We start from the raw sequence: 22,618 nt of genomic DNA on the forward strand, positions 1-22,618 counted from the left end.
GGATCAATTAACTCCACCCAGGAGCCAAATGAAACACACAAATAAAAACAAAACCTGAGTAGTGGTTTTAATGTCACTCTGGAGTAGAAAGAGCATTCATTTAAAGCAAAGGTCTGTGACCACCTGTGTCAGCCCCTGCCTCCACTCCACCCCTAACAAGCATCAGGTGCCCACACGGGCCTGCTGCTCGCCTCCTGGGCTTTTCTAAGCCAGGTGAGACCTGTCCCAGATGTCCAGGAGTCCACTGGGGGAGTGGCACTATCAAGCAGAGTCATCTGGTTTTTCTGCCTGGGACCTAGACCATTGTGAGAGTCAACAACATGGGGGTACGGGGGAGAATCTGGAGAGAAGAGGTTAACAACCCTCCCACTTCCTGGCCACCCTCCTCCACCTTTTCTGGTAAGGAGCCCTGGAGCCCCGGCTACTAGGCTGACAGACCAGCCCAGATCCAGTGGCCCCGAGGGACCTGAGCTAAATCTGCAGAACCGGGTAACACGGGAAGCACACGGGAAGCACGAGGAAGGTAAAGAGTTCCTGTCCTCGCCCCTCCCCACCCCTACCTTTTCTGTGATCTTTTCAGCCTTTCACCGGTGACTCGTTCTTCCAGGGCCCGTTTCTCTCCCCTACCTGGGTTTCTTCTAACTTGGAAATCTAATGACTAAATCACACTAAAAAGTCAGTAGCTCCTGTGGATTACATATCCCAGGAGCATATAGATTTTTGAATTTTGAATTTTGAAAGAAACTCTGGGTGGAGATAATATTGAGGCAGAGACTAGAAGATTTGAAAGGACTACTTTCTGTGTGCAGGCAGGGCCTCGGCTGGAGATAAATGAGTCTGGGTCAGGCAGGAGAGTGAGAAGTTCTGAGGTGAAATGAAGGAAGCCCTCAGAGAATGCTCCTCCCACCTTGAATCTCATCCCCAGGGTCTTGCTGTCCCATTCTTGGTGCTGGGTGGATCCAAACCCAGGAGATGGGGGCAAGCATCCTGGGATGGCTGAGGGCACTCTCCGGTAGATTCTGCGTGTGCCCTCAAATGCTCAGCTGCAGACCTCTGAGGAGTAAAGGGGGCAGACCCACCCACTTCGCCTCCAGGCTCTTTCCTTCCTGTTCCTGTTCTATGGTGGGACTCCCTTGCCAGCCTTCAGATTGAGAAGTCAGATGAAGTTTCAAGAAAAGGAACCTGGTGGGTGACAGAGATGGGTGGAGAGGCTGGGGAAAGGCTGTTTACTTCCTCCTGTCTAGTCAGCTTGGTCCCTTTAGGGCTCCGGATATCTGTGGTGACTTGTCCACTCCAGCGTGGCATCATGTGGCAGCTGCTCCTCCCAACTGCTCTGCTACTTCTAGGTAAGTCAGGGTCTCCCTGGTTGAGGAAGAAGTTCGAGATGCCTTGGGTTCAGCAGAGACCCCTTTTCGGGCTAGAGATGAGACTCCCACCAAGGGATGGGACCCCTCACTACATCTATAGCCATGCATTGAGCTCCTAGGACAAGCCAAGATAGGGCTAGAAATGAGGAGAATGCTGGTTCCAATTCGGGCATACTCATGAGTGAGGCCAGTCACTTCATCCCTCTGGGTCTCAGAATCACTATGTGGAACCGAAGAGCTTGGACTAGATGGTCCCTAAGGTCTGTCTCTTTCAGTTTGACATTCCAGTGTTCTCCTCTATGACTTTTAATTTTTACTCTTTCTTGCGGGGATATGGGTTGAGGCTGTTTCTGTGGCTTGGTTCAGGGAAATTCAACCTGTACGCTTAATTTGTGAGTTTGCACAGGGAGCAAGGGGTAAGGGAGTAGTGTTGAAAATAGGGATTTGAGTTGACAGTGGCGCAAGAGGCATGAACACTGGAGACCAGAGAGCAGGTAGCAAGAAGGTTTCCACTAGAAACATCCTGATTCTTGGGAACATTGGGCTCCTGGGGCAGGGGAGGGCAGGGGAGTTTTAAACTCACTCTACATTCTAATCACTCTGATCTCTGCCTCTACTCAATATTTGATTTACTCTTTTTTCTTGCAGTTTCAGCTGGCATGCGGGCTGGTAAGTCAGCTTCATGGTCTTGGATTGACCCAGTGGGGCACGTATGGGGACATATGATATTGTGGCAATAAGATATTGGGAAATGCTTGCTGAATGGGAAAATGCTGATGTGGGGTTAGCAGGGATAGTTCCTCCAATACAGCAGAACTTGGCCCTATGCTTCTCTGGCCAGTTTTTCTCAAGATACTGAACAGGCCAAAAATGGGGCCAAGATGCTCTAAGACTGAGTCATCAAGCATGGGTTTGCAATGAGCTCATTCTAGCTTTGAGGCTCCCTGGGAATGGCAGTGTAGAGCCTGTTCCTCTCCCTGTCCTCACCCCATATTCTCTTGGCTCCTCAGAAGATCTCCCAAAGGCTGTGGTGTTCCTGGAGCCTCAATGGTACAGGGTGCTCGAGAAGGACAGTGTGACTCTGAAGTGCCAGGGAGCCTACTCCCCTGAGGACAATTCCACACGGTGGTTTCACAATGAGAGCCTCATCTCAAGCCAGACCTCGAGCTACTTCATTGCTGCTGCCAGAGTCAACAACAGTGGAGAGTACAGGTGCCAGACAAGCCTCTCCACACTCAGTGACCCGGTGCAGCTGGAAGTCCATATCGGTGAGTTGATGAAGGGAAAGAGGAAAATCACCAATAAAGGGTGAAACAAAGGGTGCTGAAATACTTGGGAAGAGCCAGAGATGATATTCTTAGAGATAAAAGCTAAGATGAGATGATCTGTGGTCCCACTGAATGGTATCAGGGTTGTAGTCCTAGCTCTAAGTAGGTCTTGGGCAAAATGTCAAAGCCTGTGAGACAATAGATATAGGACTGCTGCACTGCACAATTTCAGGAAGCACCATATGGAATGCATACAATGTGAATGTGTCATGTGAAGGTTAGGCCTTGGCATAGATGCTCAATAATATTTATTTATTTATTTTCATTTTTTTTTAATTTTATTTTTTGAGACAGAGTCTCATTCTGTCACCCAGGCTGGAGTGCAATGGCACAATCTCAGCTCACTGCAACTTCTGCCTCCCGGGTTCTAGTGATTTTCCTGCCTCAGCCTCCCGAGTAGCTGAGATTACAGGCGCCCACCACCACATCCAGCTAATTTTTGTATTTTTAATAGAGACAGAGTTTCATTATGTTGATCAGTCTGGTCTCAAACTCCTGACCTCAAGTGATTCACCTGCCTTGGCCTCCCAACGTGCTGGGATTACAGGCGTGAGCCACCGCACCTGGCCAATAATATTTATTGAATAAATTTATGAATTTGGTGTTAGGACCTCAATCTCCTTCTCACTCTCAGACATGTAATGCCCTAAGCAACCTCCCAAAGCAATCCTAGTGGCCTAGCATCGTATCTTTCTCTCTCCTCATCAATGCTATACTCAAACCTATACTTAAGTATAAATTTGGTAATGTGATATCTCTTCCGATAGAGGCAGATACATGTTCAGTCTGCACATTAATCATGAGATGAAAGTGCTTGTGTACTATTAACAGAATATAGACATCAGACACAGGTAGGAGAAACACTTCGAAGGCAGGGGTCTTTCCTGGTGTCCCTACAATCTTACCACATAGCCTGGTCCCTGCAGTGTCGCCCTGCAAACCAAACTCTACTTCCATGGCTGTTCCATTCATACAATGTTTATGGGTGGAACAAGCCTTGGGGGAAGAAGGGCATAAAGAGGTGGATCTGCAAGAAAGCTCCATGGAATTGGGCCTCTGAAACTGATTTTTGTGGCTCTTTGGCCTCTGACAGTACCACTCAACTGACATGGTTTCACTCTCCAGAGCTACAAGAAGGAATGTCCATTTCTAGCTAGGTAAGAGATGTCCACCTACAGCCAAATAAAATGGGGAATTACCAAGAGAAAGCCATAGAAAAATCAAGTCTAGGAGTTACTAGTTTGCCTTGAACTTGGCTCTAGAAACTGGCTTTAGAACTCTAGCCAATCAAGTCTATATTAAACTGTGATCATGAGAATTAGCTTCACCAGGTAAACTTCTGAGCATCCTTTAGGACCCATTTCACTTATGGCCTCCTCTGAGGAGCATTTTTTACTTCTTTTTTTTTTTTTTTTTTTTTTTTTTTGAGATAGTTTCTGTCTGTCACCCAGGCTGGAGTGCAGTGGCGCAATCTTGGCTCACTGCAACCTCCACCTCCCAGGTTCAAGCGATTCTCCTGCCTCAGCCTCCCAAGTACCAGGACTACAGGCACGTGCCACCACACCCGGCTAATTTTTTGTATTTTTAGTAGAGACGGGGTTTCACCGTGTCAGCCAGGATGGTCTGGATCTCCTGACCTTGAGATCTGCCCGCCTTGGCCTCCCAAAGTACTAGGATTACAGACATGAGCCACTGCGCCTGGCCTGCATTTTTTACTTCTTTCAGGCAGAATGTCTTTATTCCAATCTAGTCGGCCCTGCAGTCCTTTATTCTTAGCCTATTGTAGCACTCATTATATGGTATTGTGATTATTTCTGAACATTTATGTTTCTATGTCTAGACTTAGATTCTTTGAGGCTGAGAACTATATGTCCAGTCATCTGGGTATCTCCAGTCTGCAGTGTGTCATACATAGTGAGTGCTTGATGAAATATCACTTGAAGGAATATACATATGGACATTCACTGAGTCCATGACAGGACAGATTGGAACAAGAATGTTCCTCCAAAGGCCACCAGACTATATACTAACCATGACTTTATGCTAATAATGTTTCATCTCTCTGCTGAAAAAGTAAGTGGATAGATAGGCACATGGCTTCTTTTGATAAACAATATATCTTAATAGGTAATAAAGATTACTTTCTGTTTGGCAAATTGAGAATCATGACCAACACACGTCCTACCAATTTTGTTTAGCATCAGGTAGTAGATTTTTAAAGTTATAGTAATTCAACCTGAGAATGTAGGTTTAAAAAATAAAATTATAGTAAATTTTATTTTGTTCTTATTACAAAAGCCATTTGGGGTCAATTTCAAAAATACATAAAAGAAAACAGGAAAAATTTAAAATGTCCTTCGGTCCCACTCCTTCAGAGAAAGCCCCTATTAACATGTAAGTGCATACCCTTCTTTTTTTCTGTGCATAATACTTCTAAAAATTTTTTAAGTATTATGCTTTTTTAACTTAACGTTGTCTCATGAATATTTTCTTATGCCATTATAATATTTATCTACAATATCATTATTTTTTAATTATTCAGGCCCTTTCCCGACCATGACTTCATGTTCTCTCTCTGTGAAGTCTGATTACTTGGTGACATGATTGTGAGAATAAGCTCTGGCGATATGAGAATTTCCTCTCTTGAAGGCCATGCTCAGTAATAAAGTTGGTCTCATCGAGGCCCCATGACACCTCAGAAACCACCAATTGCCACGCTGAGCACTACCAGTCATGCCCTTCCCCTTCCTGATGTTTACATTGAGTTCTCCTTCACAATTTCTGCAGCCACTCCGTGGCCATCGTCACCTTATTCCTGACTGCCACAAGAGTCTTTCAATATTCCTTCGATTGCCTATTCCTTCTGAAATCTACCTTTTCTCTAATAGGGCAACAAAATCATCATTTTCAAATGCAATTTTTACTCTGATCTAGAACTTACTGTGACTCCTTGTCACCTGCCACAGCAAATCTAAGGATCCTGCAGATATGCCCTTTGTTGCTTCTCACTTACCTCATTGCTTAGTCCCTCTGCTCTAACCCTATGTGTTGATCATATGTGTGTGTGTGTGTCCCTCTTCCCCATTAGACAAAGGTCTTGGTATGACTTCAGTTCTCTTGCAGGGCCTCATCAGCTCTTCCCCAAAGGGAGCTATGCAGGGTTGACTCCCAATCTGGCTTTCCCTTATGTCCCAGGATCTGGATGGTACGTGGCCCCTTCACAAAGCTCTGCACTGAGAGCTGAGGCCTCCTGGGCCTGGGGTGTCTCTGTGTCTTTCAGGCTGGCTATTGCTCCAGGCCCCTCGGTGGGTGTTCAAGGAGGAAGAATCTATTCACCTGAGGTGTCACAGCTGGAAGAACACTCTTCTGCATAAGGTCACGTATTTACAGAATGGCAAAGGCAGGAAGTATTTTCATCAGAATTCTGACTTCTACATTCCAAAAGCCACACTCAAAGACAGCGGCTCCTACTTCTGCAGGGGACTTATTGGGAGTAAAAATGTATCTTCAGAGACTGTGAACATCACCATCACTCAAGGTGAGACATGTGACACCCTGGAATGCCCAGGGAAGTTGAGTTGGGAGGAGATTCCCAATTCTTACACGCACTTCTTCATGTGCGGGTCCGCCCCGGTGATCAGCTGGAGGTCCCCGAAAGTCCCTGATTGCAGGGTAGGTTTGCAGCTCTCTTTCAGTCCATTCTTTTGGGGTAGCTAAGAGGTGTCATTCACTCTGCAGTGTGATGGCAGGAACAGAAGCCACATCTCCTCCCCAATACATACCTCTGTCTTTCCTTACCCTAATCACACCCACGATGTCATATGTTCCTATCATACTGGCCTCCTTCTTATCCAAGCCTTTTAGCCATGATCCAAACTGGCAGGAGCCCCTCATTCCCTCACAGAAAGAGCCTAGAACCTGGGTTCCGGCTCTGCAGCTAATTAACCATCTGACCAGAGGTGAACCACTTAGTCTCTCTGAACCCCAGTTTCTTCTGCTGTAACAAAAATAAGCTGACATTTATTGGGCACCTTTCAGTGTGCTAGACTCTGTGCTAAATCATTCTTTACATGCACCTGGTTTGACTATCATAGTGGACCTTCACAACATGAGATAGGTAATATTTATTCCATTTTACAGATGAAGTAACTGAGGTGCAAAAATAAATAAGTTGTCCCTAAGGTCACATCAAAGACTTCAAAGCCTGTATATTTAACCATTAAGTAAAAGATCTGAACAAGCACTAACATCTTATGATCCCAATTCAGTCATCCACAAAACATCTCTAGTTTCAGCACCAGCCTCCAGAATCATAGCTCTAGAGTGGTATGCCTGGACTTTCCAGTTTCACAGAACTTCTATCTGTAACTAGCCCAAGACATAAATTGTAAACAATTTGCATGTAGAAAGGCAGCAAAACACCTTTTGAGATTTTTTTTTTTTTGAGACAGAGTCTCACTCTGTCGCCCAGGCTGGAGTGCAGTGGCTGAACCTGGGCTCACTGCAAGCTCCACCTCCCGGGTTTTATGCCATTCTCCTGGCTCAGCCTTCTGAGTAGCTGGGACGACGGGCGCCCGCCACCTCGCCCGGCTAGTTTTTAAATATTTTTTAGTAGAGAGGGGATTTCACCGTGTTAGCCAGGATGGTATCGATCTCCTGACCTCGTGATCCGCCCGTCTCAGCCTCCCAAAGTGCTGGGATTACAGGCTTGAGCCACCGCGCCCAGCCACCTTTTGAGATTTTGACACTACAATGCCATAATTTGTACCAAAATAATTTCATGACACTTTAAACTGAAAGTAAATACTCCCAAGTGGTTAGGGAAAGAGAGCGAATAAAGCAAATGGGGTAACATGAAAACAATGAGTGGATCTGGGTAAAGGACATATGAGATTTCTTTATACTATTCTGGTAATTTTTTTTAAGTTTGGATATATATCAAAATCAAGAGTTTAAAAAATTGAAATACAAAATCAACGAATTTGTCCCAGTTTCTAGACAATAGCATTGTCTGACAATTTCTTAACTGTCACACAAAACCTAGCTTACAACCTAACTTGCTCATGCTCCCTGTCACATCTCTGTCAAACAAGCAGGAGCCTTTGCTCAGTGTTTGGTGAGCTGTCCTCTGCTCGGATAGCACTAAGATCAGGAACCAATGGGAGGAAGCAATACTTTCCCCCTAGACTTCCCCACCATTCCTACCACTTGTCTTTTGGCAGTTGTCAAAGACTCTACTGGTGACCTCACTGTTTGTTCCAAATATCTGCCTTAGTGACTTTTTTTTTTTTTTTTTTTTTTTCCCGCATCTCTCCACTTCTCCTAACAGATTTGGCAGTGTCATCCATCTCATCATTCTTTCCACCTGGGTACCAAGTCTCTTTCTGCCTGGTGATGGTACTCCTTTTTGCAGTGGACACAGGACTATATTTCTCTGTGAAGAAAAGCATTCCAAGCTCAACAAGGGACTGGGAGGACCATAAATTTAAATGGAGCAAGGACCCTCAAGACAAATGACTCCCATCCCATGGGGGTAATAAGAGCAGTGGCAGCAGCATCTCTGAACCTTTCTCCGGATTTGCAACCCCATCATCCTCTTTAGGCCTCTCCACAAGCAGCAGGAAACATAGAACTCAGAGCCCAGATCCCTTACCCAACTCTTGATTTTTCCTTGGTCTCCAGTGGAAGGGAAAGGCCTATGATCATCAAGTGCCTGCAGGGAAGTCCCAGTGAGTAGCTACATTCCTTGGAATTGAAGTTTCAGAGCTACACAAACACTTTTTCTGTCCCAACCATTCCCTCACAGCAAAGCAACAATACAGGCCAGGGATGGGAATCCTTTAAACATATAAAAATTGCTCCTATTATAAATTACCCAGTTTAGAAGGAAAAAAAGAAAATAATTGTTCCTAAATAAATGGATAAGTAGAGTTAATAGTTGAGGCAGGGCCATACGGAGTGTGGGAACTGCTGAGGATCTAGGAAATTCAGTGGGACCAATGAAAGAATGGCTGAGAAATAGCAGGGTAGTCCAGGATAGACTAAGGGAGGTGTCCCCATCTGAGCCCAGAGATAAGGCTGTCTTCCTAGAACATTAGCCGTAGTGGAATTTACCAGAAATCATGAGGGTGGGGTAGAATTGAGTCTTCCAGGGGAGTCTATCAGAACTGGACCACCTCCAGGTATATAATGATGAGCCCCCTTAACGCTAGGTGTAGAAAATGGTCCTAGGAAGGGGACTGAGGATTAGGGCGGGGGTGGGGTGGAAAAGAAAATACAGAACAAACCTTGTGTCACTGTCCCAAGTTAAGCTAAGTGAACAGAACTATCTCAGCGTCAGAATGAGAAAGCCTGAGAAGAAAGAACTGACCACAAGCACACGGGAAGGAAAGCGCAGGAGGTGAAAATACTTTTTTGACCAGGGTAGTAAGAAGGGCAGGGACTGTAAAACCACCTTTTCTGTTTCAATATCTAATTCCGGTATAGCTTTGTTCATTGCATTTATTAAACAAATGTTGTATAACCAATACTAAAAGTACTACTGAGCTTCACTGAGTGAAATTATGAAACTTTCAAATCTTTCATCATGTCAGTTCCAATGAGGTGGGGATGGAGAAGACAGTTGTTGCTTATGAAAGAAAGCTTTAGCTGTCTCTGTTTTGGAAGTTTTAAGTACAGCATTTCTTGGTTCCAATAAAGCATTTTACAAGATCTTGCATGCTACTCTTAGATAGAAGACAGGAAAACTATGGTAATAAAATATGAATGATAAAATTATTTCTTCTTCCCTTTGTCCAGGACTGTAACAGAGATTGGTTTGGATTGGTGAGAAACACCCCCTCCTCCTAGCAACCATATCACCACAACTTATAAGAATTAGCCAGCTTGCTTTCCAAATCTTGCTGAGACAATTGGGTTAAGGTGGATTCTTATGGGAAGTATGGGAGAGGGTGAATAGGCATTAGAGATAGCTTCAGAGCATTGGGGCAGATAGGAGAAGGTACAGCTACACAGGAGGTAGAGGCCTGGGCAGAGGTAGAGGGTCAGCCTGATTGTATGAATTATGAGCTATATACCAAGACGATTCAAGCTAGATTACATACATAAATATTACATAAGATTCAGACATGACACAAGTGCATTTGGAAACCTTGGACATTCAACTCACATTTATTTACTACCTACAATGTGCAAGCTTGAGTTCAGGTGCTGAAGATATCAGATGAAAAATACAGGGTCATTCCCTGGAGAAGCTTTATTTCTAGTGAGAAAAACAGTTAAATAGGAAGAGAATGAAGAAAGGGCTGCAGAAAAGAGGCTTGATTTGGGGGATGTGGTCATGAAGGATGAGTAGGAGTTTGCCAGGCAAAGAAGAGAAGAAAAGCCCAAGGTTCATAGGCAAAGATTTAAAACCAAGAAAGCAGTTTGGGTCTGTGTGGGTGTGGGAGAGGAAAGAGTTTCAGGGCCAGATGATGAAGGGCATTGCCTTCCAAACTAAGGCGATCCTATCAGACCCTGCAGTACATTGACGGAATTTAAGCAGACCAGGTTTGTACCGTATAGTATTTTAGAAGGATTCTCTGACAACTACCTGATGGATGGACGGGACGGGAGAGTTGAAGACAGGAAGCCAGCTAGGGCGGCAAGGCAGGATGCAGTAACCCAAAGGCAGCAATAAGGAAGTAACTGGCGGTGAGGCTGGAGAGGAAGGTACTTAATCCACAGGGTATTTAGAAGGCGGACTCTCCAAGAATTGGCAGCCAGCAGTACACGGCGTAACTAAGGACCAGGTTCCACACATAGTGCCCGTTTTCTGAGTTAGAAAATAGAAAAGCAAGGCAGGCACAGGTTTGGTGGAAAGACAAACAATTCGTTTTGGGATTATTAGTACTTACTTCCTTTGGTCGGTAAATTTTCTTAAAGATGGCAATTTCATAACGTAACTGCACTGGTTAAGCAGCTAAAAGTTAAAATTACAACCCTAGTCGGAAAAACCAAATACCTCAAAATTCTTCGTACAGCACTAAGGCGGAAGAGGACAGTGTGAACTACACGATGCTGAGGTCAGCTGGCAGGGCTCCCAGCGGTTAGCACCGAAGCTGGTTTTGAGAGCCAAGGCCCCAGCGCACCCGGTGGTTAGCATCGAAAGCGGTTTTTTAAAGTTTCTTAAAAACATGAGGTTTACAAAAAAATTGCACTTTCGTCCCTGGGTGGGATCGAACCACCAACCTTTCGGTTAACAGCCGAACGCGCTAACCGATTGCGCCACAGAGACGGACGTTGAAGCGTTTGGCTGCCAAGTCACTTCACTGAAGAAAAAAGGCTCACTCTACGTCTCCAAAAAACAGGCTGATTTGAAACCTGTGACACAATTAGTTTTCCGCGCTTCAGGGCGCAGCTCATAGCCCTGAGCGAGGCAGGTCTTTTTTTCCGCGCTAGCACTTGCGTAGATCTGAAGCAGGACTCAGCTTCCACCAGAAGAGGCTGAGAAAAGGAGAGCAGAAGAGGATGCAGGAACGAAGGGTCTTTGGGGAATCCAAAATGGATGCTCTCTGTGGGTTCGGGGGTTCAGTTGATTTTGGTCAGAGAAGTACGACGATAAGCTTTTTTTGCTGATGTAGACAATTTATGTATGCATGTGCACACGTTTAGTGCTGACTCATAATAAGCTTATTATCGTGAGCATTAAAAATACTTTCTTATGGGTCCAATCACGTCCAGCAAAATGTGATATCTAAGTAAGTGAGTTTTGTATTACAAAATTGGTCTTCAACCCCCGCTGTTTTGAAAGGTTTCTACCGGCATATTAGACACGCAGGCAGAACACGGAGCTTAAAAAGCCTGTAACATTCCAATTAATGGTATTCAGCTTGGAAATAAAAAATATTTTTTTAAAAAAATGCCTGCAATTTAAGGACTTTCATACTGATATATACAGATCCAAATATCTGAGGACAGAGACCCCTAATTCCACCACCATCGACCTAGGGAACCTCGTCAGTGCTGGGTCTAAAAAGCCATTTTTTTTTCTTTATTTCTTTTTTTATATATTTACTTTAAGTTCTAGGCTACATGTGCACAACGTGCAGGTTTGTTACATATGTATACATGTGCCATGTTGATATGCTGCACCCATTACCTCGTCATTTACATTAGGTATTTCTCCAAATGTTATCCCTTCCCCCCTACCCCCATCCACGACAGGTCCCGGTGTGTGATGTTCCCGACCCATGCACACGTATGTTTATTGTGGCACTATTCACAATAGCAAAGACTTGGAACCAACCCAAATGTCCATCAATGATAGAGTGGATTAAGAAAATGTGGCACATATACACTATGGAATACTATGCAGCCATAAAAAAGAATGAGTTCATGTCCTTTGTAGGGACATGGATGCAGCTGGAAACCATCATTCTCAGCAAACTATCGCAAGAACAGAAAACCAAACACTGTATGTTCTCACTCTTAGGTGGGAATTGAACAATGAGAACACTTGGACAAAAGCCATTTTCTTTTTTTTCTTTTTTTTTTTTTTTTGAGACAGAGTCTCGCTCTGTCGCCCAGGCTGGAGTGCAGTGGCGCGATCTCGCCGCACTGCAAGCTCCGCCTCCCGGATTTTTTTACGCCATTCTCCTGCCTCAGCCTCCCTGATAGCTGGGACTACAGGTGCCCGGCACCTCACCCGGCTAGTTTTTTGTATTTTTTTTAGTAGAGACGGGGTTTCACATGTTAGCCAGGATGGTTTTGATCTCCTGACCTTGTGATCCGCTCATTTCGGCCTCCCAAAGTGCTGGGATTACAGGCTTGAGCCACTGCGCCCAGCCCAAAAGCCATTTTCTATATTGCCCAAGACCCAGGGCCTCTCCGTAGCCTCGACACAGAAGCTCCTTTCTTTCTGCCCTGCCATCCTCTGTCATCAGTGGGCTCCAGTTTAGGTGCAGGTGGAAGTTTTAAATGATGTTCAGCCAAATGAGAAGACACGCAAACATAGATATGCATATGCAGAAATTATATATGCATATATATGTGTACACATATTTTATATCTTATGTAAAATACATATATGTGTATTATATGTATAATAAAAAAGTAAATAAATAAATTTGCCAAATGACCTTTAAACTAGAGTCATTTATTTTTATTTATTTATTTTTAATTAATTTATTTTTTTGAGATGGAGTCTCAGTCTGTCACCCAGGCTGGAGTGCAGTGGCACAATCTCGGCTCACTGCAACATTCACCTCACATGTTCAAGCAATTCTCCTGCCTCAGCCTCCTGAGTAGCTGGGATTACAGGCATGGACCACCGTGCCCGGCTAATTTTTGTGTTTTTAGTAGAGATGGGCTTTCACTATGTTGGCCAGGCTGGTCTCGAACTGCTGACCTCAGGTGATCCTCCCACCTCAGCCTCCCAAAATGCTGATTACAGGCATGAGCCACCAGGCCAGGCCTAGAGTCATTTATTTTATATTTTAAATTTTTGTTTTTGCTCTTTTGCTCAGACCTGTGGAGCCAGCAATATGGGCAAGTGTTGTGGACTGTCTACCGCCAGAAAGCTCCATAGTCACCGACAGGATCAGAAGTGGCGTGGTAAACAGTACAACAAAGCCCATTTGGGCATAGTCCTGAAGACCAGCCCTTTTGGAGGTGCTTCTCATGCAAAGGGAATTGGGCTGGAAAAAGTAGAGATTGGAGCCAAATAGCCCAACTCTGCCACTGAGAAGTATGCCAGAGCCAAGCTGATCATCCAGCATAAGCTAGATGCTGTGGTCTCCACTGGCACAGCTTGTCCCCTTGTTACAGGATGGAGGCTGTGAGGCAGATGAGAGAATAGCAAGAAAACCACAGCCTTTGTACCTGATGATGGTTAATTGAATTTTATTGAAAAAAATGATGAAGTTCTGTATCCGGGGAACCAACCCCCAATATTTCAATGTAGGTTCTTTTCTATTTTCCCTAACTGTCGGCCAGTCTGAGAAATAAAGAGAAAGAGTACAAAGAGAAGAATTTTACAGCTGGGCCACCGGGGTGCCATCACGTATCGGCAGGTTCCATGATGCCCACCTGAGTCGCAAAACCAGCAAGTTTTTATTAGGGATTATACAAGGGGAGGGGGCGTACGAACAGGAGTAAGTCACAAAGATCACATGCTTCAAAGGGCAATAAAAGATCACAAAGCAAAGCAAGGCAAAATTAGAACTACTGATAAGGGCCTGTGTCCCACTGTGCATGCATTGTCTTGATAAACATCTTAACAGGAAACAGGGTTTGGGAGCAGACAACTGCTCTGACTAGAATTTACTAGGCTGGAATTTCCCAATCTTAGTAAGCCTGAGGGTACTGCAGGAGACCAGGGCATATTTCAGTCCTTATCTCAACCTCATAAGATGGACACTCCCAGAGCGGCCATCTGTAGACCTATCCCCAGGAATGCATTCCTTCCCCAGGGCTATCAATTATTAATATTCATTGCTGGGAAAAGCATTCAGCGATATTTCTCCTACTCACACATCTGTCTATAGGCTCTCTGTAAGAAGAAAAATATGGCTCTATTCTGCCCAACCCCGCAGGCAGTCAGACCTTATGATTATCTTTCCTTGTTCCCTGAAAATCACTGTTATTCTGTTCTGTTTCAGGGTGCATTGATTTCATGTTGTTCAAACACACATTTTACAATTTGTACAGTTAACACAATCATCACAGGGTCCTGAGGTGACATACATCTTCAGCTTACGAAGATGACGGGATTAAGAGATTAAAGACAGGCATAAGAAATTATAAGAGTATTGACTGGGGAAGTGATAAATGTCCATGAAATTTTCACAATTTATGTTCAGAGATTGCAGTAAAGACAGGCGTAAGAAATTGTAAAAGTATTAGTTTTGGAAACTGATAAATGTCCATGAAATCTTCACAATTTATGTTCCTCTGCCTCGGCTCCAGCCGGTCCCTCTGTTCCGGGTCCTTGACTTCCTGCAACAGTTCTGGTTGCTGGATTTGGCAGACAAGGTCATGCTGTTGGTGATATTCCTGGAGTCCACCTTAAAGTTGTTGAAGTAGCCAATGTCTCTCTTTTGGCCCTATCAAAAGCAAGGAGGAAAGACCAAGCTTTTAATGGGTTTTAAATGGTGAAAACCCATTAGTAATACTTTTTCATTCACGAAAATAAGTTGTTTTTAAATGTCCTTTCTTTTCTAAAATTAAAATTAGGATAGATGATAGTTTTGTGGCTATTTGTTTTATGAATTTCCTAACTTGGCAAAATGAAAAGTTGACCACCCTATACTAGTAACCAACTTTATTGATGTCATTAGAGACAGGGTCTTGCTCTATCACTTCGACTGGAGTGTAGCTGCACAATCATAGCTCACTGTAGCCTGCAACTGCTGAGCTCAAGCAATCCTCCCACCTTAGCTTCCCAAGTAGTTGGGATTACAGGCTTGAGCCACCTTGCCTGGCCAGTAACCAACATTATGGGGAAATTTTGTTCATCTGTGAAGTTCAAGTTTGGAACTACCACTCTTTGCTTTACCTCCATTGTTGGATTGACAGCAGAAATAAAAAGTTATTAGTTTCCAGTTGATTGTGAATACACATACATTTCCTATGCTTCATTTTATGTGTATGTGACAGCAGTGCAAAAGCAGGAGAGTAGAAAGTAAGAATTTTAAAAGAATAAAAGAATAAGTGAGGTCAAAAGCACAAAACGAGGTGGTGAAATAAGTTCAAATATATCAGCAATTTTATTTGGAGGGTGGGTGGACAGAGTCTCTGTCACCCAGGCTGGAGTACAGTGGTGGCGTCTTGGCTCACTGCAATCTCCACCTCCCAGGTTCAAGCAATTCTCCCACCTCAGCCTCCTGGGGACTACAGCTGCATGCCACCACACCCACCTAATTTTTAGTAGAGACAAGGTTTCATCATGTTGGCCAGGCTGGTCTTGAACTCCTGACTTCACGTGATCCACCCGCTTCAGCCTCTCAGAGTGCTGGGATTGCAGGTGTGAGCTACCATAACCTGGCCTATATTAGTAATCATAATAATGCAACTGAACAAAACCTTCCAGTTAAAAGATAAAGTGAATTTTTAAGATCAATTTTATTCTGTTTAGAAGAATGACATTAAAACATAAAGAAACAGAAAGATTAAATGGAAAAGGGAATGCCAGGAATATTCTAACAAAAAGAAAGTTGGCATATAGCTATATAATATCAGACAAAATAAGGTTTAAGGAACAATGCATCATTAGGGATGAACATGGTCATCATATAATAAAAGATTAAACTGATGAATATGTAACTGATAAAATGGCATTAAAATATGAAAGCAAGAATTAGGCCTACAAGGGAAAAATGAACAAATCCGTCACACAGTGAGAGAATTCCATATACTTCAACCCTTACTATATCAAACAGAGAAAAAAATTATTAAGCATATGTTTTTTTCTTATTTACTTTTATTAAGCATATGAATGCAATTAATAAGCTCAATTTAATAGATATATATATAGAATTGCAATCAATAATTATTAGTTGTACATTCTTCTCAAACACACATGGGATATTACGAAAACTGACTTTATATGAGGCTAATAAGTTTCTTTTTTTTTTTTTTTTTTTTTGAGATGGAGTCTCGCTCTGTTGCCCAGGCTGGAGTGCAGTGGCCGGATCTCAGCTCACTGCAAGCTCCACCTCCCGGGTTGACGCCATTCTCCTGCCTCAGCCTCCCGAGTAGCTGGGACTACAGGCGCCCACCACCTCGCCCGGCTAGTTTTTTGTATTTTTTATTAGAGACGGGGTTTCACCGTGTTAGCCAGGATGGTCTCGATCTCCTGACCTCGTGCACCCGTCTCGGCCTCCCAAAGTGCTGGGATTACAGGCTTGAGCCACCGCGCCCAGCCTTTTTTTTTTTTTTTTTTTTTTTTTTTTTGAGATGGAGTCTTGCTCTGTCACCCAGGCTGGAGTGTGATGGTACTATCTCAGCTCACTGCAACCTCCACCTCCTGGGTACAAGTGATTCTCCTGCCTCAGCCTCCTGAGTAGCTGGGATTACAGGTGCACATGCCACCACACCTGGCTAATTTTATTTATTTACTTATTTTTTATTTTTAGTAGAGATGGGTTCACCTTATTGGTCAGGCTGGTCTTGAACTCCTGACCTCAAGTGATCCACCCATCTCGGACTACCAAAGTGCTGGGATTACAGGCTTGAGCCACCACACCTGGCTAGAGTCAGTAAGCTTCAACATATATCATGGAATCAGTATTATATGAAGCACATTTTCTGACCCTAAGGAATTTAACTCAGAAATCAATGACAACAAATAACTTTTAAAAGGCTTCATATATTTGGAAATTAAAAAAAAAAAAAATTTGTGGAATGCAGTGAATCCTGTTATAATGGGGAAATGTATGACCAGTGGCTATTCTGATTGGTCAGTGCTATATCTGTTAACTCCTCCACAAAAAGAATGCTCTTCTGGGTTTTGCTTTTGGCTTTCCCTAGACATCCCAAAAATCCAGTCTCCATACCTTGGCTGGCCACAGGGAACTCTAGGTGGCCACTTCCAGAAAAACCACTCAGTGGATCCCAACCTGAAGGGCTAACTGAAGCCAGCCTATGGCAGGAGTTGGTTATAGGTGCCTGTCCCTATATGTTTCCCAAGACAGGGCAGCCTGAACCCTGATCCACTTAGTGATTGCCCAGTGTCAATCTGTCCCCACACAGCTGTGGCTAGCCACTACCAGTCAGTACTACCCTTTGGTTCTTCTTGCCTGTGGGCACTGCAGCCTCCGTGGGACCTTAGTACTAAGAGTCAGAGAATATCAGGCAGAGCAGGTGGGCAGTAACAGGTTACACTGATGGCATAAGCTAGATGCTGTGGCCTCCACTGGCATAGCTGGTCCTCTTGTTATAGGATGGAGGCTGTGGGGCAGATGACAGCATAAGGTAGGTTTGGAGCTAAAGTGTGGCTGAGGTGCATATGTCCTTTCTTCCCATCCCTGTTGAATTTCACCTCCATTTTATGGAATAAGACTTAAAATCTCAAACATCATCCCACTACAGGTATTAACAATGGACTATCGGCCGGGCGCGGTGGCTCATACCTGTAATCCCAGCACTTTGGGAGGCCGAGGAGGGCGGATCACGAGGTCAAGAGATCGAGACCATCCTGGCTAACACGGTGAAACTCGGTCTCTAGTAAAAATACAAAAAATTAGCCAGGCGTGGTGGCAGGCGCCTGTAGGCCCAGCTACTCGGGAGGCTGAGGCAGGAGAATGGTGTGAACCCGGGAGGCGGAGCTTGCAATGAGCTGAGACCGCACCACTGCACTCCAGCCTGGGCGACAGAGGAGACTCCGCCTAAAAAAAAAAAAAAAAAAAAAAAGTGGACCATCCTGGCAATATTTATACATTTGCAATATATGTTTATATATTAACCCATTTAAGAATTAAAATTATCATCATTATCCTCTTTTACAGATGAGGAAATTGAGACAAAGAGAGCCAAGATTCAAATACAGGAAGCACAACAGAGCCCATGCACTTAATCTTCACACTGTGTTGCCTCATCCAGCCTGAATGGTTAGGGTCAATCTAACTATATATGTCATTCCAATAAATGACTTTTGTATAATAAAAGATAACAGATACATAAAACCTTCATACAGTATTTTAAAGGCTAGAAAATTTGTGAATACAATTGCTGTTAGTTCAACCAGTGACAAAGAACTCAGTATCATAAACAGCATGTTAGGAAAAAGTTTCGACTTATCGAGACTACAAGTCATCTAATGACTATCAGTTTATTGGGAAATTATCAAGAGTTTGATTCCCAAATTGAATCCCTACCTCTCCCCATGTAATTCAGTTCCAAATCAAATGCTCACTCCAGTACATCTGAGCTTTTTGCCAGCAGAGAGGGGGGCCCGAAAGGGTTGCTTACTATCAGGCCACTTTGGGGGTTTTTATGGACTGGAAACGGGAAGGAATGTGCTTAGTTTGCGGGCTGTTTTGGAGAAAGCGTGATTTAGCTTGGCCTGGGACCTTGGCCGGGAACTAATTAGAAAGCTTGGCCCGGGACCTTGGCCTAGGTCCTCAGCCGGGAACTAATTAGGGGCTGAAGTGATGATTTGTAGAGGCTGCTTTGCTTGGCTCTAGACCTATTAAGGGGCTGAAGTGAAAACTTGGCCCGGGACCTCGCCCCAGGACCAAGTGGGAACTTGTGATTTATAGAGGCTGGACCTGCAGTTTAAAAAAAGGAAAGGAAAGTGCATACTGGAACCCACTGGAGCCTACTGTGCCTATGCCTACAAAAAGAGAAGGAACTTTTTCCTGGGAGCCCGCTGACTATACAAAGGACAAAGGCATTTCTATTTCAGGCCTTGTTCCCTTATTTCAGTGAGCTGGAGGTTTGTGCAAGTTTTTATCTCGAAAAGTCGGAGGCTCTCCTATTTGTGCCCCCGCCCGCATGTTTTCAGGCACAACCTCCGTTCCTAGTTCCCTTATCGGTGCCCCGAAGCTTGACTTTTTCCCAGGCTGCTTTTTGGTTACGTGGGAATGAGGCACTGAACCATGGGGCCGGGAGCTCTCCAGAGACGCTTCCCTTGCTATTTACCAAGCTAACTAACTCCTTTCAGTTCCCCCTTAGGAATGGAGACCCTAACTGCTGTTAGGGAGATTGGGTCTTGATTTTTTTGGCTATTTTTTGCTGGAAAGGGGTGTTGTGTGGGGAACAGCAGCTAAGGTTTTTGCGGGGGCAAGCTGAAGGGCTTTTGGAAGAAAGGTATACTTATGCGCGGTTTTATTGCATTGCCCTTTGGAGCTTGATAGCCTTTAGACAAGAGGAAAACAATTTGGGTTACAGCATTGAGTATACAAGGCCTAAACATTAACACCAGCATATATGAAAAATAGGTTTTAGGGGCTAAGTAGGTTTAAAATGAAGACTGGAATTTATTAAAAAGGGAGTGTAGCTAACTGGGACTGGAGTTTGTGTTTCTTTTTAATTTGTTAATTATTTTAATTTGGTTTTTAAGCACTTGTAAATTGTTTTTTACTTGACTGGAAGAGGCGAAGAGGAGAAAAAAAAAAAAAAGAAAAAAATCCGTTATCTCCCCGTCGGGGAATCGAACCCCGGTCTCCCGCGTGACAGGCGGGGATACTCACCACTATACTAACGAGGACGACTTCGGAAGCAATTCGAAAATTGTCTTTTAGAAAAAGATATTCCTAAGCTACCAGCATGCTTTCAGGGAAAGTTGCTGACTGTTGGCAAAGTTATGCTTCTACTCTCTAGACCGGCACACTACAGTAGAAACATAATTCGAGTCCTACATGTCATTTTTAATAGTCACATTAAAAAGTAAAAAGAGGTGATAATTTTAATAATAAATCTTATTCTTTAACCCAACATATGCAAAAAAATAGTAATCAATATAAAAATATTAATTGGCTTTTTTTTTTTCTTACCCAGTCTTCAAAAATCGCTATGTATTTTGCACTTAAAGACAGCACGTTTCAACTCGGAAGGGAAATTTTCATTGGAAAAACAATCCGTATTTAGATTTCATAAAATTTACAATTGAAAAAGTAGATTCAATAGCCAAGTTGTTTCAAATGCACTGAAACCTTCTCCAATGCTTATTAAGTATCCATTTAAAAATTTCCACTCATTTATTAATTTTATTTCAACTGATTTTTTAATTGAAACTAAATTTGAAAATGCAGTTTCTTAGAGAAACTAGCCAAGTTCAAGTGCTCAGTAGTGCGTGGCTACCGAATGAACCTCGCAAGACACAAGAGCCCCTTTCTGAAGCCAAGACTTCATCCCAGGATTCAAATGATCCCAAAGATTCCTCAAGAGTTGGAAGTTTACAAAGAAAGGAAGGGAGGAAAGAACCATCAGAATTTAATCCCTTCAAAAAAGGCCTGGTTTTAGAAAGAGGCCAGGGGAAAGACAGGAAGCGAGTATGGAAAGTGAGGTATAGCTGCAGTTTCGTTGAGGCGTAAAACGGATACACAGCGCGCTGTAGCTCCGGCTCAGAAAAGTTTTTCGTAGAAGGAAACAAAAATTTGCGTTGGCCGGGAATCGAACCCGGGTCAACTGCTTGGAAGGCAGCTATGCTCACCACTATACCACCAACGCTACTAAACATGAAGCTTTAGAAATCTATATATAAGATAAGCAAAGAGTATGACTTTCCCGACCGTTCTAGCAGTATCTTGTGTTTATGATCCTGAGGTTAAATACGCTAAGCCCTCACTTGTTGAGAACCGATTCTTATGACTCGGCCCCGCCTACAAACGGCGGGGGGCTATGGATGCAGAAGCCACTGGCTCTGGAAGCCTGAGGGCGGGGCCGGCTGACATCCCAAAGAGAAAGCCGGAGTTGAGCACCGCCGGGTGATTTTCCTCTGCCGTCTTCTCTTACACCTGCTCTCCTCGCGTCCCGTAGCTCCCAGCTCCGCAGCTGCTCGAGACTCCGCACTGGATCCGCCGGCTGTCGGATTCAGCAACAGCGATTGGTGCCGAGGATCCGAGGGAGACTGGCCGGCTCAGGGTCTATCTTGACATGGCTCGACCCCTCTAGAGAAGTAGAGGGGCGCTCGAATAGTCCCCAGGGAAAAATGGAAGCTTAAGGTTTAGTTTGGGTAGTGAGGAAGTAGGAAAGAGGAAAGAACTGTCGGAGCCTGTTTTATTTTTTCCGCTTTGCGACAGGGTCTAGAGAGAGTTAGAATCTTACCTGAAACACTAAATAGACAGAGTAATGTGACCTTATAGCGTGTACCATCAGAATATGATAAAATTAGGAGAAATTAGGAAGCGCCATCTAACGGGTGTCAGGATGGCCGAGCGGTCTAAGGCGCTGCGTTCAGGTCGCAGTCTCCCCTGGAGGCGTGGGTTCGAATCCCACTTCTGACAATGCATATTTTCGTCTTTTTCTTCTTGATATAAACCAATTAGAAATTATGCTTGAATTCGTAGAGAAAGACTTTTCAATCGATCAACATTGCGTTTTATCCTGAGTATCTACATTTACGAAAATTATTTGTGCTGCTCTGCACATATAGAACTAAATCTATTTTTTCTGTATTGTAGGCTAGAGTCTGGTCTATGAAAGCAGGGAGCAGTTGAGACTAAGATTAATTTTGCACTCCAACTTCCCAGTGTCAATTTATCCATTCCTTTATTCTACAACAATGTGTTGAGCCCTTTCTGTGCGTCAAGCACACTAAGGCAGGCAGATACCATCTCCTTTGACTAAACAACAGAACGTTGTTTAGGATCATTTAATTTGCCGTACAGTCTTAGTCTGAGTGTTTTCTTTTTTAACGCTAACGCAGTAGTGTCAAACTTTGATAAGGATCAGATTCTCCACCGCGTTGCCCCGCCTCCCCCCTTTTTTTTTTTTTTTAGACAGGGTCTCACTCGGTACCCCAGGCTGGAGTACGGTGGCGCGATCTCGGCTCACTGCAGCCTCCGTCTTCTGGGTTCATGCGGTTCTCGCGCCTCAGCCTCCCAAGTACCAGGGGTTCGCGCCTGTAGTCCCAGCTACTCCCGGAGCCTGAGGCGAATCTCTTGAGCCCAGGAGGCAGAGGTTGCAGTGAACCGAGATCGTGCCACTGCACTCCAGCTTGGGGTACAGAGTAAGACCCTGTGTCAAAAAAAAAAAAAAAAAAGTAAAATCTGAATAAAGTCTAGTTAGTCATTAATGTTATACCAATGCCAATTTCTTTGGTTTGATAAATATAACATGGTTATGTAAGATTTTAACATTAGGGGAAGTAGGAAGGATATAGAGTAACTTTATGTAGTATCTTTGCAACTCGTCTGTTCATCTAAAATTATTGCAAAATCAAAAATTCTTTTAAAAAACCAAAAACTTGAAAGTGGTTGCCTATGAGGAGTAGGACCTGGG

The 22,618-nt window shown here is 43.9% G+C and overlaps 1 protein-coding gene and 4 non-coding genes across 6 annotated transcripts; 2 read left to right on the top strand and 3 right to left on the bottom strand.

Moving 5' to 3' along the window:
* Nucleotides 1-412: 412 nt before the first annotated feature.
* Nucleotides 413-9,469, top strand: LOC105498220 (Fc gamma receptor IIIa). 2 transcript variants are annotated; one of them, XM_011770194.3, is made up of 6 exons: nucleotides 413-523; nucleotides 1,263-1,346; nucleotides 2,016-2,036; nucleotides 2,378-2,635; nucleotides 5,976-6,233; nucleotides 8,025-9,469. In XM_011770194.3, the coding sequence occupies exons 2-6, from the start codon at nucleotides 1,307-1,309 to the stop codon at nucleotides 8,210-8,212; spliced, it is 765 nt and encodes a 254-aa protein (XP_011768496.1). In that variant the 5' UTR covers nucleotides 413-523; nucleotides 1,263-1,306; the 3' UTR covers nucleotides 8,213-9,469. The 2 variants fall into 2 exon arrangements, with proteins under 2 accessions (XP_011768496.1, XP_011768495.1); XM_011770193.3 differs by having other exon boundaries at nucleotides 414-523; nucleotides 2,381-2,635.
* A 1,427-nt stretch (nucleotides 9,470-10,896) lies between these two features.
* Nucleotides 10,897-10,970, bottom strand: TRNAN-GUU (transfer RNA asparagine (anticodon GUU)). Its single transcript has one exon. It is a non-coding gene; the product is annotated as a tRNA-Asn (tRNA).
* Nucleotides 10,971-19,811: 8,841 nt separating this feature from the next.
* On the bottom strand, nucleotides 19,812-19,883 carry TRNAD-GUC (transfer RNA aspartic acid (anticodon GUC)). The gene has a single exon. It is a non-coding gene; the product is annotated as a tRNA-Asp (tRNA).
* Nucleotides 19,884-20,773: 890 nt separating this feature from the next.
* On the bottom strand, nucleotides 20,774-20,845 carry TRNAG-UCC (transfer RNA glycine (anticodon UCC)). Its single transcript has one exon. It is a non-coding gene; the product is annotated as a tRNA-Gly (tRNA).
* A 693-nt stretch (nucleotides 20,846-21,538) lies between these two features.
* TRNAL-CAG (transfer RNA leucine (anticodon CAG)) lies at nucleotides 21,539-21,621 on the top strand. The gene has a single exon. It is a non-coding gene; the product is annotated as a tRNA-Leu (tRNA).
* The last annotated feature ends 997 nt before the right edge of the window (nucleotides 21,622-22,618 follow it).

Source organism: Macaca nemestrina, chromosome 1 (genome assembly GCF_043159975.1).
Source record: "Macaca nemestrina isolate mMacNem1 chromosome 1, mMacNem.hap1, whole genome shotgun sequence".
Lineage (NCBI taxonomy): Eukaryota > Metazoa > Chordata > Mammalia > Primates > Cercopithecidae > Macaca > Macaca nemestrina.